Source organism: Bombus pascuorum, chromosome 2 (genome assembly GCF_905332965.1).
Source record: "Bombus pascuorum chromosome 2, iyBomPasc1.1, whole genome shotgun sequence".
Taxonomy (NCBI): Eukaryota; Metazoa; Arthropoda; class Insecta; order Hymenoptera; family Apidae; genus Bombus; species Bombus pascuorum.
Window position 1 is genome coordinate 11,548,945 of NC_083489.1, and position 19,294 is coordinate 11,568,238.

At 38.1% G+C, this 19,294-nt stretch overlaps 1 protein-coding gene across 2 annotated transcripts in view; it reads left to right on the forward strand.

The window, feature by feature from the left end:
- The window catches only part of LOC132916494 (discoidin domain-containing receptor 2-like), a 145,459-nt gene that overhangs the window by 89,096 nt on the left and 37,069 nt on the right, over positions 1 to 19,294 (forward strand). For both annotated transcript variants that reach the window (XM_060976556.1, XM_060976557.1), the window contains exon 3: positions 17,459 to 17,561. In XM_060976556.1, the coding sequence (XP_060832539.1) occupies positions 17,459 to 17,561 (103 nt within the window). The remainder of the gene's footprint in view (positions 1 to 17,458; positions 17,562 to 19,294) is intronic.

The following is a 19,294-nucleotide window of genomic DNA, read 5'->3' on the forward strand; positions in this document are numbered from 1 at the left end:
TTTATGCCACCGAAGAAATTATACGATATTCCCAGTTTTTTTTCTTGGATTTAAAGAAAAATTAACTGGTACTGTTCCATACCACGTACAAAAGTTTAAATGTTCCACGTTTTCGTTGTATTTAATTGTTTCTTCGAGAATAATTCTATTTTTTAACGTTGAAAGCGATCTAGTAAAATAGAGAATATAGTATACAATCTAATGGTAGGTCGTGCATTATAAAACGCTTAAGTTTACTGTGCTTTTCGAATTTCTTTGACTTCTCGCTTTTCTCTCGTCAAATAGAACTTCACGTCTCAGAAAGATTTTTAGCGTAACGCTGAAACGAGAAATTATGATAAGGATTCTTTCGTATTTTTCTTAAATCTAAGAAATTCTTTAATTGCAAATCTGAACTAACCAAAAAGATGTCTCCATCACTATCACGCAGTCCTATACATACATATCTTACATCTATTGCTCAGAGAACAATTTATGATCCTCACTGAATAACAGCGCCATATAAATTTCCCAGGTTTCGTTAATAATATAGCATAATATTCTCTTTCGAGTCTGCTAATTACATAACATACGTTCAAAAAATTTGCATTTTTAACTAGAACGCGATTCATGAAACTTGCTCTTTTCACGCGGGAAGATCTTCTTATCGGACAAGTTTTGAATAGGACACGCATTCATTCGTAATATTTCTACAGCCATGGCGGATGTGTAATATACGGTCGCGCAAAGGAGACGTTTAAAAAGACGCGCGTCGAGACGCACGCGACGAGTTCTATACGAAGGGAAATCGGTGAACGAGGATATAAGGGGAATAATAAAAATCCCTGGAAGCTACAGATACCATTCGATCCACGCGGATATACGTCGCGTTCGGTATCGTATTCATCGATATCCCACCAAATATCGGCAGTCGATAGAACCTAAGAAATTCATGTTCAATCCAGACACATCCATTTACAAGGTAAAATACGGCTAGCTAGCGTGATGTTTCCTGTGTATATACATACACGTATACATATATACATGCATACATATACAGGGTGACCTGAAGGTTTAATAATCAAGCTTTATCAATTTATTCTATGAGTATAATGAAGTAAGAATTTTACATAAATACATCTGGATTTTATGAATATATTATGTGCGTTATATGAGATCTTTTGGAATTTTCTTAGCCCCGTAATGAGACACGATTATCATAATTATATTAGTGGAATTTGAAGCCAATCTGCAAGTGCATATGATATTTATTGCAGATGTGTGTTTAGTAAAAGATTAATATATAATATGAATAACAGTCCTGAACATATAATTACTATTCAAAATGGATCATTGGATATTGTGGCTTATCAATGTGTTGAATAATTGAATGCACAAGTACTTTGATAAGCTTTGCTAAATACATGCTTGTAATAAATATCTAGTAACTTCTATGTACGTCTTCAAACCAGCTAGCGTACAACGTAATCTTGTCTTATTATGATACCAAAGAAGTTTTTAAATATTTTATATAACATAAACATGTAATTTGATTCTGACTATAATTCAAAATTACAAGACTATGGATTGCTTGCACGATACAAAGTACGTACAATATTTCTATCTTTCATTTTAGGTATAAGTTGTTCAAAGAGCAAATAAACTAATGAACAAATCATAAAGAAAAGATAAAAAATTACTATTAAATCTTAGGACACCCTGTACATGTGTATGTGCCACGATTTCGTGCTGGCAGAACGCAAAGTCGCGTGGATATACATATGCATGCATTGTATCTCCATATGTATGCGTTTTCGTCTTGGAAAAGTTGCGCGAACATGGGCCACATCGGTGCCATGCCGTGCCTAGTCGCTTGTCTCCTCGTCGAATTGCCAGTCGCGTTACGTGGAAAGGCGGAAACGAATCCTCGTCATCCTCTTCTTCGTCGGCCCCGTCTTCGTTAACGTTAACTTCTCCGAACGAAACGGTCGATGTCTCGTTTAAACGAACCCCTTCATGGTCAGCCGTGATCTTACGCGACTACTTTGCCCTGCATTTCCTAATGCCATCGTCAGACGTCCTCGCGTTTGTCATGTGTAGAGAACGAATGCTATCAATGCAAGCCGAATGAGAACTGTTCGCATAACTGTTCACATAACTGTTCAGACTGTGAATTAGGTTTATAATACCAAAGGCGATTGAATTGTGAAGATTAGGGGTTGAATGTGGATAATAGGGGATTTAGGTGAAGATTTGTGAGCAGACACATATATACAGAAGGATATAGTGGATACGTGTTCCGATAAATACATCAGGACAATTAAATGCATAATACAGATACTTACGAGTTTATTTCAATCTTCAGATGCCTCATTCGTCGGAATAACAATTTGTCAGAACACGCGTTTGCTATAATTATAAGCTAAGTAGAAAAAGGCTACAAATTGGGATTTTCAAATTTAATGGAACTTTTAAGTCATATAGCAAAATTCGTTTTCTTTATACAATATTTTCTGTTCTAGACTCTTTCATTTATACAAGTTTCAGTCGCCATAAAAATGTTTAAGATAAATTGGTAAATTCTATTTTAATCGGTGTATGTTCTCACCATTTTTAAGATGTTCGTCGAGTTGCTGATAGAGGAGTTATTAATGGCTAATAGTTGAACCTTCGAGATTTGTTTCTCTGAAAAAATCGCTTCTAATTTCTACCGGTGTCTAGAAGTTCGCCGTTTACGTTTGCAATGGCGCAAAAGAATTCCAAGTGGGACATTCCACTTTACGTTGAAAGTTACGCTCGAAAGCAGAAATTAGAACAATTTAAAACTCTCTAGTGCTCGACGACGGAACAAGTTGGAACTTGCTAACGGTTGATCTTAGAACTTAGTAAAGAATGAGCTTAGGACCGGGTAAAGAAACCTGGCTAGCGGACTGTTAGAATTGTTTGGACACTGAACGAGCGAAACATTCGATACGTCTGGACGTTCCTCGACTTGTTGAGCGTTAATACTCGGATACCGTGGAACAGTATTTCTACACCCTGTCACATTAGCCTCTCTATAAAATCTTAACTTCGTGATACTATTCATGAAAAAACTATGCTAAAAGTAAAATTTTTACGTTTAACGACCACAAGCGAAGAATACGATAAATTACGTTACCTATGTTTTATAGAAAATCATCTTTTCATTAAATACTAATTTTTATCTTGAATATTTCACAAATTTTAAGAACATCGATTATGCTAATATTATTTATTCGTTTCACTATATATGTCGATTCTGGCACGTACATTTTTGTTTCAATTAAATCAATTTTTCATCATACACGTTGTCTTCTTCCATCACTTTTATCACCAAGAACCAAGTTCCAATTTCTATAGGAAGCTTACATATTAAATTCCCGAACAATACATTCCCATTGTCGACAAAAAGTATCGAAACCATCAATAATATAGTTACAGTAAACTTCCTTTGCAATTCTGACTAACAACAGGCTACGTTTCTCAAAGTTGATGTATCAACGGTATAGCAAAACAGGCTCTGAAGATCTTTAAAATTCGATTCGATGTCCGATGATCTTCCTACGAATAAAGGACATCCCGTTTCCTTTGAGAAACACCCAACTGCAAGAACTTCCCTCGCAGACGTCTCCCGTAAGCGCGTGCATCGTGTTGCACCGTCCACTTCGGTAAGCGTTACTAATGAATGAAAATCCGGATTGGAAACTTTCCTGTCACCCGTGCCACTCTCCGTCGTGCAATCGGCTTTGTCCATTTCTCAGCTAGAAGACCGACCTTCGTTGCTTCTTGTCACTCGATTCCTTCTATTTTGTCGAAACAACTATACGTCTGTACGTTCTACGATTTTCTCGTAAACGATACGCACATTCGTTCTTCCACATCGACCTCGCGCGTTGCATTTTCACGCTGTTCGTGTTTCACTTTTCCACCTTTCGCCTTCGCCTCTGTAGCAACCTTTTATTTTGTTTGCTTATATCGGTTTCTCTCCTCTTTGAAGCGTTGGGAGCATCGTCAGGTGTCCGGGCTATAATCCTGTTCGAACTGAACTCGATCGGGATAGCGGGGATGGCCCAAGGGTCGTGGCCAATGGCGTAGCAACGATTCCCTGGACCGCACTTGACCGCTCTTTTATTTTCACGAATTCCCCGTATCCCCCGATTCGCTAAAACCGGCCACGGCGGGATTGTCCCTCGGACAATGTGGAGAAAATTCCCTAGATTTTAGTTGCGTCCATGCATCTGCACGGGTCCCGTCCATTCCCATGCCGGAATTATTCAGACGTTCAAATAAATTTGCTGGACAATCGGTGGATCACACAGGAACGTTTATACGAAAGCTTCTTTTCATCTCTGGAAGGATATTTATGGATGTGTAATTGTAATATCGCGCTTTGAAAGATGTAAAATGTTCAGTTTCGATGTAGATTGGCTCGTGTAGACTGATATTTAAATACTTCGCTGTAGAATATTATTATGTTCGTGTCCTATGTGTTATACAAAACGTGCTGAAATTTCATTAGCACTGTATCGAAACACTGCTATTACGATTATATGGGTCAAATTTGAAATTAATTCGGAAACGCGTATGGAGGTTACAAAATATTTATTGCAAGCATATATTTAACAGAGGTTACCACAGTATTTGTACAGTCAATTATTCATTAGATTAATAATAATTCACAATATCTAACAGGTTATCTTTGGTGTTAATTACTTTGGTATTTAAGACGGCTGTGCATATTATATACCAATCTTTTATTATTATTAACGTCTCGCAAACTTTCAAATACATTTTCAGATTGGCTTCAAATTTCATCGATATAATTATGACAATCGCGTCTCGCTACAGTACTAATGAAATACACTGCCAAAATGTCTCGTATAACACGCATGAAACATATCTACAAGCGCTCGAATAATTTCGCGTATATTTTCATTTACGAGTACGTAATCTCAGTTGATCGATTCAATGATATCAAAAAAAAAAGAAGTATAATCTATGCTTCGTTGATAGTGCCGCTTCATCGTTTCTTTCCCAACGGCGATGTCACGATCATTAGATTTCATCTGTATGCAATTTGAAGAGAAAGTGAGAAAGGAACGCTTAAAGGATGCTTTTCAGCGCGAAAACGAGTTGCCCATTTCTCCGATTCCCTCTCCTGACATTCGTTGTACATACACATATACATGCCTATATACATGTACATATATAGAAAGACAAGTGTATATGAAAAGTTTTAATGGCGTTCTGCAGGCCAAGTGTTTCGTCAACATGGGCAACGAGGGAACGACGAGGCGTCACGCCGATGGAAAAAAACTTTAACGAGGTGCACGAAGGAGGCCCGCCGGAAATATTAGAGAAGTTTTAAGAAAATGCAGCTTAAGCGTGTGCACGCGCGCGCGAGAGAGCTAGCACAGCCAATGCGCGGGAATAGTCGCGTCGATAAACTTCTTTTAGAAGGGAAAAAGTAGCGGCGGAGGATAGGAGAGAAATCGCATTGGATCGTCGGCGGTGGAACAGAATGGAGGCATTCGTCGAATGCAATTTTCCTGGAGAACTCGTCGAATACCGGGCGGAATTGTGATTTTAAACATCGTGTCGCGCGAAAAAAGAAGAATTTCCACCGCTTCCTGCCTCTCGTCTGCTCCCTTTCTTCGATCCTCTTTGAAATTCGAGCGTCCGAGCAATTTTTGTCGGCAATTCTATCATTTCTTCCGTTTTTCTTTCCCTGTTAATAGATAAAAAAGATAAAACACTGCTTTCGCGATAATCGAAGATATAATCACTATGTATGAAACATACAAATTGTTACCAGCGTTATTTAGATTCCGTTCCTTTACTGATATTCATAAAAATATGATATTCCTTAAATATCAGTAATCTAATCATTATCGTCATATTGATATATTTATGCATGAGGATATTCGAATTCGAAAATACGTACGTGTATGCAACAAACCTTGTAGACGTAGAATCGAAGCAAAGATCAATCAGTAGATTCATAGTAAACTGCTCTGTTCAAACGGAGCAGTTCTTTACGCTTTCGATGGGAACCTTCATAATCTTCATCGAGTCAAGCTTCAAATTAGCATCTGATCAAAGAATCGAATCTGTTCCTTTATCTATCAACTACGTTCTCAACAAGAGAACAGCTGAATTCATCGTCAAACCAGGGCAGATGGAACAATTGAAATAAAAATCAGATCAAACATATTCTATCACGATAGACATCATACAGATGCTCGTTATGTATGTAAAATATTCGTCTCGTTTCCAGCTGAGATGTTTCACAGCGCATCGACGTGCAAGTGTAAAAGAAAGAGAGAAAAAATTGTGCAGGAGGAAGACCAAGAAAGCAAACCGACGAATTCTCGAGCAGGAGTTGAAAGTTTCAAAAGAATAAGGCGAAAGTTAACGCGTACCAATCCTTTGATCCGGCTCAAAGGTTGAAAAAGTATTCATCGTCTGAAATGCCGACGGTTAACGAGACCAACGTGCTTCGAATCGCGAAAGATCTACCTTTCTTTCGTATAATCCAAGCTCGAACTAGGTTCAGGCTAGTGGATGGTCGTTGGCGATTCAGAGAAGCATAAAGTCGCGTGCGAGCACAGAGAAAACGGCACGCGTCGAGAGTCAACTATGACCGAAACGTTTGGATTTCCGCGTGTCGCATTCGCCGCGAACGCCAAATTGCACGCCAACTCGGAAGACGAATAGTTCGACGTGGAATGTGTTGTAATGAATCCACGAAACGTTTCGAGCGTCGCGAACCTCGTGGCCGGATTCTCCCTATTTGAACAATAGCGCGAGAACTGTTACTTAGGGGTGGTGTGGCGGACGTGCAAGACATATGCGGCATTCCACAGTTTGCCAACTGAATTGGAGGAAGCGATGGAGGAGAAAAGGAGTCTCGGAAACGATATCCGATGCTTTTTTGACTGACCAATAAGAAATCGAGCGAAGAGTTTTGATTAACAGTTGTCAGGAAAGATAAAAGAGCTTTAAAAGCTTTAAAGAAGCATGGATGTCTGACCAATGTATGTACACGGTGTATATTCTACTGAGGAGCTATATTTTTCTATGTGCGTTTGATTTTTTAACCACTGGTAGGGAAATTGAAAGAATGTCTGCCCAAAGCAAGTATGATCTACTGACAAGAAAATTCTAAACCGCTTGATTTTTCAATAGCCGCTAGCCGTCTGGCTAGTACACGTATACTCTAGTAATAAGTGGACTTTATACGTATAACTACGTTTGATTTTTCAAACATTAGCGGGAGAATTAAATGAATATTGAAACAGGGATGTCTGGTCAGTAAGGGTATAATCTACTTAACCGTTCAACAGTTACTGAGAAAATTGGAAAAGTGTTAAAGCAGCACGCGCATCTAACCAGTGTCCAGACTGAAGGTATAATCTACTAACAAATAAATTTGAATACATTTGATACTCCAACAATTGTTAGAAAATTAGAGTGCTGGAACTACAGAGGTGCCCAAAGGCTATAATCTATTGACAAGTTCTAGACGTCCTAGATTCTATAATAATATGTCTGACGTGAATATAATTTATCGATTCTAGACTCTAGTATGTCTGATTCTTGAATAATTATTAGAAAAGTTGAAGAAATGTTGAAGTGTTGGGCCTACCGATAAGCAGATGTTAACGCCTTCACTCAGATCGGATTTTCATTACTAACGATACTATATCGTTTCATGATTAAGTATATATAATCTAACAATAGAAATAAAATTTCATTTGAAAAAATAACAAATTAATTTACGCGCCTAATAAACTATTACGCTTTCTTTTTTTCAATAAAATCAGAGTCATTATTCAGGAAAGTCGTAAAACTGGTGAAAGTACGAAAAAGAACGTCTATATAATTTGGCGAGTTGATTTACGCCGCACGAAAGTCTAAAAGAAGTTGGTGTTACGGTAGTTGAGCTTGTCGCTGATTTATCTGAATCGGCAAAAATCGTTGGATGAGGAATAGCGGTTACAAATGTACTTCCCGTAAAAGGACATAAATTTTTTTCCTACGACTAGCGTTAGAGTACATAGAGCGAAGAGTCAGTCTCTCTCTCTCTCTCTCTTTCTCTCTCTCCCTCTCCCTCCTTCTTTCTCGCGTAGGGTACATAGGAACGCTGTAATCCGAAGTGAGGTAAATCATTCCAAGGTGCTTAACGGTGTCCTCATTTTCACGAAGCTTAACCGTTGTACAAGAGAAATTGCATTTCGGGGAGGGCCAGGCCAGTCAGGGCCAGTAACGCATGCATCATGTAGCCAGGCAAAAAAAAAGAAGAAAAAGAGAAAAAAGTCTTCCCGGAGAAGAACAGTTTGAAGTAACGTCAATCGTTTCTCCTTGAATTGAATTCATTTTTTCCCATCATCCCGCTCTGCTCTACCTGTTCTTTCCTTCCTTCCTTTTTTCATCCTCGTAATTACGTTCTACGTGTAGACGAAATTCCGTGAAACCAGTGGCCACTTTAACCGTGAACGCAACCCCTATACACATACACACCTACACATGTAATAGATAATTCTAACAAATTACATCGCAGACATAATGCACCGTAAATTAGCGAAGAATCGCGGTCCGCGTAGTGACTGCATTTCCGCTGGCTCGTGACCAGAGAAAGGCACTTTGAGAGCGCTCTAATTCAGTACAGAAAATAAATTGTCGGAAGGTGCTCACCCGTGTCCCCTCTTTCAAGAAGTACGCCCATCCATGAGACAGAGACAGAAATACAGAGAGAGAGAGAGAGAGGGCGGAAGGGTAACACGAAAGCATGGAACTTCGTGAGAAGCAACGAGAGTTGTACCGAGAGAGCGTCGCGATACGAACGAGCTATGGCGAAGAAGAGATGCAGAGAAAGGGAAAGATAGGCAAAAGGTAAAAAAAAACAAAACTAAACGGTGAACGACGAAAAAGGAACGAACAGAAACAGGAGACAGAGAGCGGAGATATGAGACGGAAAAAGGTCTCCTTTTTGCGCAATTTGCCCGATCGTAGGAGCAAATTTTTCCCTGGTATACAAAAGCGCTCGACATTTTAAAACACGGAGGCCACGAGACTCGCGATTGTCGCGTGCTCGCACCATCTACTCCCTTTTCTCTCCGTTCGCCCTTTTTCCCACTTTTCTCCTTGTTCGAGCACACTTGCTCACTTGCTCGCTCATTCTTCTCTTTCTTTCTTTCTTTCTCTTTCCCTTGCCTGTCTATTTCTATGTATGCACGTGGTACTTGACGGAGGCGTGTATATGAGAATCGACAAACACGAACGAACATCAGCAACGTAGCCCACGTCCCCGGAGGCTCGCGTTATTTTATGTCGCTTGTGACTCGAGAGCATTGCCATGCCCCCGCTCCTCAACCTTCTGGTTCCGTTTCCACCACCGAGTGCCAGGCATCGAACGAAACACGAAGACAGAAACAACGGCCAGAGGGTGAAACGACTGCGAGAATGCCGTTCTATGAATACGTTTGGAAGTTCAAACGCCTATGTGATTTGCATGTGTCTCCGAAGTGAGGCGACCTGCCGCTCGAGATAGACGCGCAGCCCCATCACCGACACCAACGTTTGCGTTGTGTATCTGAAACGACGATAGATAGATACCCTGATGCCGAAGGTGAAACCCGTATTCTTGTTTTCTATGGACGATGCTCCATTTGTGAATGAAGTGGATGAGATGCGTTTCAGATTGGGAATTATTTAAAATTTAATGGAAAGATAAAGGTGGATTTTTTTTAACGTTATTTTTTGAAATATATGTATATTACAGATTGGCATCGGTGAAATGCACTTTTGTTTCCTACGAACGCCGCTCCATTTGTGAAAAGAATGGATAAAGCGTATTTGAAGTTAGGAATTATTTGAACCGTTTAGAGGCCGATCTATTCCATAAATAAAAAGTATAAGAAACTTTAAAATCTATTTATCTATGGACTTAGGGGAGTAGGTCACTTATTTCTTGAAAAAATTGAATATTAATCGTATACTTATATAATGAAATTAAGGATAATAAATTAAAGAATTGATCAGTTTGGTTTCTGAGAGGCTTGTTTAAGATTCGAAGTAAAAGTGTATGTAAAATTGGAGAAATATTTTTTTTATCGAGAGAAGATTATTATTTGAAGTGCATACACAAGGTTCCATTCATACTAATATTTGATTATTCCATTCTAATATTGTATTAGAGATCGTCGAGAAAGTGGAATTCAGTTGATGTAACGAACATCATCATCACGAGGGATTGGAATTCCTAGTAAACAAACCAACCAATTTAATATCTGTAATAGCAATCAGAAACGTTCGACGTGACTGACACGCGAATCGACAGTAGAATGTGACCTGCCTATGGTCAGACATGCCTGAACATTATACTGACTAGTATTTCACGATAATTCAATTTATACAGCCAATCTACTATTTTACTATGTTACCAATCCATACCAATCTACCACTGTACCAATCTATCAGTAGGAAAAAGCACTAGACACAAATTGCTATGTCAAAATTCGACAGAATTCTTGTCACGTGTCAAATTATAGTTTGTCAGAGACCTTCTCCCCATAATTTCACAATGTAGATGGCTGCATCCATGGACAAAAAATTGTGCTGCGAATTTCAATTTAATTTATAAAGTCACTCCACTAGTTTACTATGTTCCCAGTATAGCGATCTATCAGCTTACGCTGTTACGAAATAAAAATGAAAAAGTTGAACACCAGATTACTATGTCAAAATTTGACATTGTCATATAAAAATTACTGCTTTATCGATAGTCCGCAGACTTTTATACAGTTTATGAACAATTTGAAAAATACTGCAAAAATACCTAGAATATATAAAATATCTCAAGTATAGTACAGTAGCGGACAAAAGTTTAAGACGATGATTTGTAAACCGGATTACAAACATCTTATACGCATATTGTTCTTCTATTCGGTTTGTCTCTTTGGAATAACGTAGCTGTATGTTTGACCTTCGTAACCTCAGACAGTCAGTTGTTAAATACAAACAATGTAGGAGTTACAACAGTTAGTTACCGCCTAGCACTTGGAAACAGTGGACATTAGTTTAAGACGATCTGTGTAAAACGTGAGTACGAGTACAGTTTTTGAACATTTTGATTCTGGAATGTCAAAATCATTGTTTAGTGTACCTTTTATTGCTTAAAATTCATTTAGGTAGGAACAGACTATGGGTAAATCAAAGAATTTACTTGAAAACGAAAGGGAACAAATCGTAAGGCTGCGAAAGCAAAGTAAAACCTTCACCGAAATAGCAAATATAGTGAACAGGTCAGAAACAGCTTGTAAACAAGCTTGGTATAAATGTTTAAAGACAGGCATGTATTGCGATCAACCGAAAAACGGAAGACCACGGAAAACAACACCGAAAATGGATCGCCGGATTCATCGATTGAGCGAAAAGGATCGTTTTCGTAGTGCAAATAATATTGCTGCGGAGATAAACTATGAAAACGATACACAAATTAGTGCTAGAACTGTTAGGAGAAGATTAGAAGACTTTAACTTAAGAGGACGAAAACCCCAAAAGAAACCACTGCTGAGTTCTAGGAATCGAAAAAGACGACTTGCATTTGCTAAAGCTCATAAGCATTGGACAAGTGAAGATTGGCAAAAGGTATTGTTTTCTGACGAATCGAAATTCAATCGCGTCTGTTCTGACGGGATACGGTACGTTAGACGTCGAATTGGCGAAAGTTTGAAAACACAGTGCGTTTTAAAAACTCTTAAACATGGTGGTGGCAACGTTATGGTGTGGGCGTGTTTTTCTCGAAGCGGCCCTGGTCCGATATGTCGTATCAATGGAATTATGGACCGTTTTCAATACAAGGACATACTCAAGAACACAATGTTACCTTTTGCACGCAACAATATGAGTGATGATTTTATTTTTCAAAATGATAATGATCCGAAGCACACGGCTCGGGTTGTGAAACAGTTTTTTCAAGAAGAAAATATCACCGTGCTGCCGTGGCCGTCGCAATCACCAGACATTAACCCAATCGAGAATTTGTGAAGTATCATAAAAAAGACAGTACAAGGTTATAAACCGAAAAATTTAAATGAACTTTACTCTACGATTGAAACAGCCTGGAATAATATTACGGTAGATTAATATAAAAAATTAATAGATTCTATGCCAAGAAGATGTACCGAAGGGATAAGAAATAACGGATATTGAACAAAATATTGAATTTAAACAAAAATTGTGTATATTTTTTAACCAAAAATTAATATTTTTTGTATAGTCTTAAACTTTTGACCGACGAAATATTATACAGATTTCGTTCCTTTTTTATAACTTAGCTATTGAGCAAAATATCAAAATGAAATTTTTTTTCTAAGTGTACAAACAAATGTACAATTAGTTAATACCAAAAGTAGAACACCGTATTTATATTTTTTATGGAAAGTAAATCAATTATTTATTTCTTCCATTTCGTCTTAAACTTTTGTCCGCTACTGTACTCGTTACGACATATACATATTTGATGGATATAACACCTCTCTGTACTTACGTTCTATCTTTAACGATATTCCTGAAAATATAAATTTACATAAATATCTGCAGTTTGTTTATCAGTCATCCAAGTTATTAAAAATTTCTCACAATCTAAATGGAAACCATTCGCGAAAGATAAAGAGGGAAGAATTTAATATTACTACCGAAACTGTAGCTACCACGAAGTAAAAGGAGGAAACTAACGCACTAAATCGCTATATTAAGATTACTACTTTATCAGACTATTATGGCTTCACAATCCAAATAAGCATCATTCACGAAACAAACCACAAGAAAAATATTTAACGGTTCCATCCTGTTTAATCGACCATTCGCGGAGAGAAGCGATCGCAAGAAAGCACTTCAACGGCAGTCGTAAATTCCCATTACGATTAGATAATCGACGTCACGAACTGATCGATCTCCTTATTTCTGTTAGGATAATAGGAGGTAGTTCACTGAATTAACAGGTATAAATTACAGTTTATTCCAACAACTTTGTAAGAAAGATAGTTACGCTGGTGTGCATGTACAAGTTAAGTAGGTGATTGATCTAAGGGTAGAAACCCGGTAAAGATATGTCGACTATTCTAACGATGAACAAATAAGTGAAGTTCAGTGACGATGTTGTGTCGGAGCAAAGCTAGTGATGGGTATGTCTAGCACACGGGACCATCGGATTTGTTGATGACAATTTTGGTTAGGAAAGTGAGGGCAGTAGACATTGCTTTTGAGAACAATTAGGTAAAAGGATATTCGTTTGATCTGAAGGATCTTAGCTATAAAATTCCTGAGATTTATGGTAGGTCCTTAAGGCTATTGAGGATACGCAGTAAGGATGTGCAGACATCTGGTTGCCATCTTGCCCGCGGTGTGTGGCCTGGTTTAGGTAGAGAGTCGGCCGACGTAACACACCCAGATTCCAAACTACAGTTATACGCTCCCATTGATAAGAAGAATTAACTTATTAAATTGCTATATACGAAATTTTACATCCCTTTACAAAATTACTACTTTCTTTGCCACTGAAATTAACGAAATTCCTTCACTCGAAACTTCACAATCTAAACGATAGTGATTCGCTAAAGAAAGCACGGTACAACGATTTAACAGCAAATTTCGATGAGTTTCTTTGTAAAGGTTCACACAGCATGTGCACGAAATTCCTCATCCGTCGCGAGCCATCCGGAGGAATCTCATAGCGCGCACGGAATAGACGACGCCCGTCGCCGCTTGAAAATCAGCCGAGCACCGTGAAAGAAGTACGCAGATCATGAAGGATGCTTCTGGCATCGGTACTTACATTGAATGCGTGCACGTGCGCGGTAAACGATGCGCGACGTTGATACGCCGGCGATGCATGAATGCCATTGAAGACTCTGACAGCTTGGCGCAAACGGTCCGAGGAACGAGGGAGCGTTTCATTGAAACTTTTTATAACTTCCGGAGAACGGCCGAGCATTTTCCTTGAATCACGGTGGATTTGTTTGGCGGTTAGCGTCGGCATGTTCAATGTGAACGTTTCAAGGGAGGAGAAGAAAGTCGCGTTCCGCTGAAAAGTTGCGTAAACCCTCTCTTCTCTTTTTGTAATCTCAAAAAGAAAAATGTCGACTTGCGTTTTAAGTGGCGTTTAATTTCACAAAAAGGGAATATCGAAATGGATACACCAATGGTTAAAATAATTAACGGCGAAATATTTCATGGAAAGGTCACTTCACTCGTTAATTCCGTTATTTTTATGGGCAAAAGGAAACTCGTGAAACGGAATGTTTTACGAGTTCTACCGAATAGGTACAAGCTTTAGCCGAAAAAAGCTATATTTACGGAGAATTTTTCGTTTGTATTGCGCTCGCTGTCAGAGTAAAATCGTAAGCTGCGATGTTTATTGGAAGAATCTTTTGCTTTATTTCCACGGAAGGAAAGTTCGTCGGCTCGGTTTAAGGGAAAGCTGGCTTACTCGGAAAGGATTTCCGTAGGAGGATTGATGAAAGGGAAAAGAGGAAAAAGCTTTAATCGAGCGGAAGCATGCTTACCATCGTACGGCTGCCGAAGCCAAGAAGAACGTCTATGAAATCAATCTATCCTGCACTTGATTTTGGAAACCTGTTATTAATAAACAAGCCAGCTTGTGAACGAAGAACAGGTTCACGTAGAACAGGACGTTTAACAGCTAAGAATATTTCCTGTCATGTAGCATTGCTTGCAATATTTGGAGATTCCAGTGTCATCGATCTCTTGAGGGATACCAACACATAGTATTTCAATGTTTGCTTAATTTAAACATGATTCTAAAATAGATAAAGATATAATAACCACTTATTATGCGTACATTATTTCGAAATACAATACTCAAAATAATTAGAGAATACCTATTATGAGACGTTTTATTACGTTAAACGATAAATGATGAAATATAGGAACATATGTATATGGAAAAGTAATATAAGCTTGATAAATTGGTATATTATCCGTATGATACTGCGACAAAGATTTTCAAACAGTTACTAAAAAAAAAAAGAAAATATATAGACGGAAAAACTAGATGTAAAAAATCGAATTGACACGGAGAACGATCTTCTAATTGTAGCACTGTAATATATGTTATTATATTTATAATATGTTTAATATATTTAAAAGATTAATTGTCTCTTCTTGACCCTAATAAATTCATTTTTAAAGACGATAAATCTTTGTAGAACGTTTATAAATTGGAGATTCCTTCGTATATATCAAATCATGTATCGAAGGAAAACATTAACTCTCTTAGAGTAATAATTTCAGATATTTTTCTTCGTCTTTTATCTTTCCAATTCTCTTATTGTTTTATGTAACACCCATAATATACTTCTACATTCAAGAATCTCTTACTTCGTTATGCCGTAAATGGCAGCCCTTCTGCAGAAGATTTCGCGTTTAATCCGCGCGCAATTGAAAATGCGTCTTTCGCGCGAGAGCGGAAGAACCGTCGATCCTCCTCATCTCGATAATGTAAATTTATTCGCGCCGATTAATCTCTCGCGTCTCACATTGGACTTGGCCAGGCCGCGCGGACTTTTATCGTCCGGCGAAAACTTTAATGGAAAGATTATACTCGAATGCCAGTAAACTTCGGGTAAATTGAAACGCGAATGAGATAGCTGACGGACTAATAAGTGTGTAGCGACCGGATAATACCACGTGGAGAGACGCTCGTCACTTATCCATCAACTTGCCGAGCAACGATTGCAGCGTTTATCTTATTACCGATCGTGATTTTAATGAAAGTCTCAGAAACAGAGAAGCTGAAAAAAAAATGAATTATGAACACATCTCCAAGAAAAATATATTGATGCGTTATTGAGCTCGGTGAGATTGAAATTTGCTGTTTATGGGATATTATAAAGTACAAACATTGAATTAATATATTTTTATAAACGTAGAAATGTTATATTTTACAAGATAAATTGTTGTGAATTGTGAGATTTCGGTGAAATAATGGTAGCTACATTTAACGAATAAATAAAAATTCTACTTCCTGTAAAAATTGTGACACACTCTGGTCTCTAAATTCGTATTTAACATTTTGTTATTATTCTTGTCGACATTCTCGTTCTTTCTATTGCTCTGCTTTTTATTCAACTATCTTTCGAAAATATTCTCAAGGATATCTAGAAGTTTAAAGTATTTAAAAGACATATCGAATCTTCAATGACACACTTTGTTAATTTACACGATAATTCCAAATGTTCGATTCAAGATATAACACTTTATACTATACACCTAAATTACTCATCATACGTGTACCGTTCCAGCATAAACATTTTTAATTCACTCGACGAGAAATTCTATCGTTCGCACAATTACACTGAAAAAATTGAAACAGGAAATCAAATAGGGAGCCATTTGATCTGTCGTGTATGTAACATTGCGTTCAATTTTTTAGGAGCATCGAAACAGGAAAAATTGTCCACCACTCGCCGTTCCAACCTACCAATACGTCAACGATATTTGTATTCCCATGGGCGTATTATTGTCACAAATATTTCTAGACCCTTCGCGTTGTGTTTGCTCGGTCGATCAACGAACTTTCACCGCACGATATAAAATAGGGCCACGAAGAAATCATAAGGGAAAGATTAAAATTTCTACGATTTGGTTGCCAGGCTTATTAATCTTTCAATTTACATTTCCGCTCGTCGATCGTCGGTCGACATTGTACGATAGATATCGTGGAATGTGACTATGGACTACGATTCCACGATGGAAGCGGCCGTTCGATTCCTTGTTAGATCATTGTGCGCCATGATTTCTCTGGCAAACAAGGGGAGAACGGTGAATCGCTACGACCGCGATCTAGCAAATACAGAAGTTGTAAGCGTAGGTAACTATGTCGGTTATACAGTTAAGTCAAACACAGTAAGCGACAGTGAAACTATAAAACCAGCACAAACTTTTTGAGAACCTTACGAGTTAATTACCTTAATAAACCAAGGATCTATTTTCGATTTATTTTCTTCATTTTCTCCTTCAATCGTTCTTTACCTTCCATACCCTTACATCATTATCTATCACAAAAGCATTGAAAGATTCGTAAAACATTAACTTGTCAAGAAATCGCAACGTAAAATGATAGCAAGTCACAGACGAGGAAAGTCTTATTCTGAAACTGATCATTTTCACGTTCTATAAATTTCTCAATCTTACTACATCGTGGGTAATACAATCAACGTCCTATTTATAGGAACCAAGCATTTTACTTCTATAGGTTCGTATATCGCAGAGAAATTATATAAATAACCATAAATTCCGAGATAAGTTAAGAGAAATAATATTTGTAACATAATTTCTTTCCACTTTCTTATGGCGTTGATCGGTGTGCCTTCCGAACGACTTATACATACAAGCCGTACATATAATAACAAAGTTAAACGATGTGTTTCAGGAGCGTGCAATCAATCCTTGGGGATGGAGTCTGGCGACATACCGGATTCAGCCATTACGGCGTCCTCGTCGTATGTGACGAACGTCGGTCCACGAAATGGCCGGTGAGCACATTACTTTTACGACGTACCCTTTTCCGCGTACCCTTGGTCGTCGAGCCGCCGTTAAATGGTACCACGGCTGCCTTTTTAACGCGCTTCCTAAAGGGAGAACAGATCAAACCGTCCCGCGACAGACACGCTTTCTACATTAACGCGCCGCTCATAGATGCCACGGCCATATCCTCTCGCCTTCCCCCGCTTGCCTGTTTTCTGCTTTTCTTCTTCCTCTTCGTCTCTTTCTGCCATTTCTGCTGTCTCTCATTCGCGTCTGTAATTTAACGATCGCCGGCTGTCGCGGCCGTTTCGTCCGGAACTTTACTTTTAATCACGTCCAACGTTGGATGATAAAATTAATCGAGGCTCACCGCGACACTGTTTCCGCTTTTTCTCCTGGCGTTTGCGAAAATTACCAGTAACAGAGGAGGGAAAAAAAGCGGTTAGCTCGATACCGTTCGGGGCGAAGTTACGCGCGGCATTGGCAGTTTCCCGCAAGAATTATTATCCGGCCGTAATTGCGTTGTTATTGGGGTGAAGTGAAGAAGCAATTCGCGTGATCGAGCACCGGCCACGACCTTGTCTTCCTGTACATGCTTCTGAACGTTCTCGTGCTGAGCATAGAATTTTTCTATCGAGTTTCATGAAAAATGAAATTGAGACTGCAGCTTTATGAGATTAATCAGGAAGGAAGAGGATATTCGAATGAAATTATTCGAAGTAGCTGTTAGAACGTTCGTTAGAATGTTCGTTTAATTACTGTTGCGGAAAATTGGATTGCGAATGTTAAATCCATATCTTTATGAGTATAATTAAAAGAAATGAAAATTAAATAGATACGTGTTTTACCCTTGAAACATTCCGCCCTCTTTAGTTAAATCGTCTTATCTCGCATTTAATTCATTTTTCAAGATGTGATGAAACATTTAAAACTCTTCGTGTTCCTTACTTTTAAGTGAAGTTACACATTATACTGGCTTTTATCTGCGCTCTTACGAAATAATGACTGAATATTTTAAATTGAATGGAAAGCAGGAAAGGCGGCATAAAAGAATAATAAAACTTCAATTATCTCGAATGTTTCGAAATGATAGACAGGGTTTAAGTAAGTAAGGTAATATTATAATAAATGCTTTACGTTGTAATTTTCTCGTATATTTAAATTTGCTATAAACTTGCATAAACATTCGTAATCTATTATTCCTTCGCGTGTTCGTTTCACGAGGACGTTTATTGAAACGAGCCTTTCCTATTTACGCGTGGCAGCGATATTCAGTAGTAGTAGACTGCCGTGGTCAGACACTGGAAGCACCTTATAAATGAGGACCGTTCAGACGGCTGGAACACTTGGCGTTGCCATCCATAAGGGATGGAACTAACGTTCCACCATAATAAATACTTCGTGAAACTTCACTGAAATTTCTCACAGTCCTGTGAAATTTCAGAAAGAGCCACGCCAAAAACTTTCAGAGAAACAAATACCTTAATATAACTTTAACCGCTTGAACCCTTTAACTGCGGGTAGCGAATACCTTAATACACGTTATTCTTTTTAACACATTCAGTTACTCTCGTCGATTTATGTAGCAACAAAAATTTTACCAAAATGTGTAAATTATAAATAAGCTAATAAGTGAAGATATTAATTATTTTTTCATGAAATGAACAAATTACAAATTTAAATTATTTAGTAATAACTTTATAAATAAATTGCAAATATATAAGAACTGTTTTTATTTGGT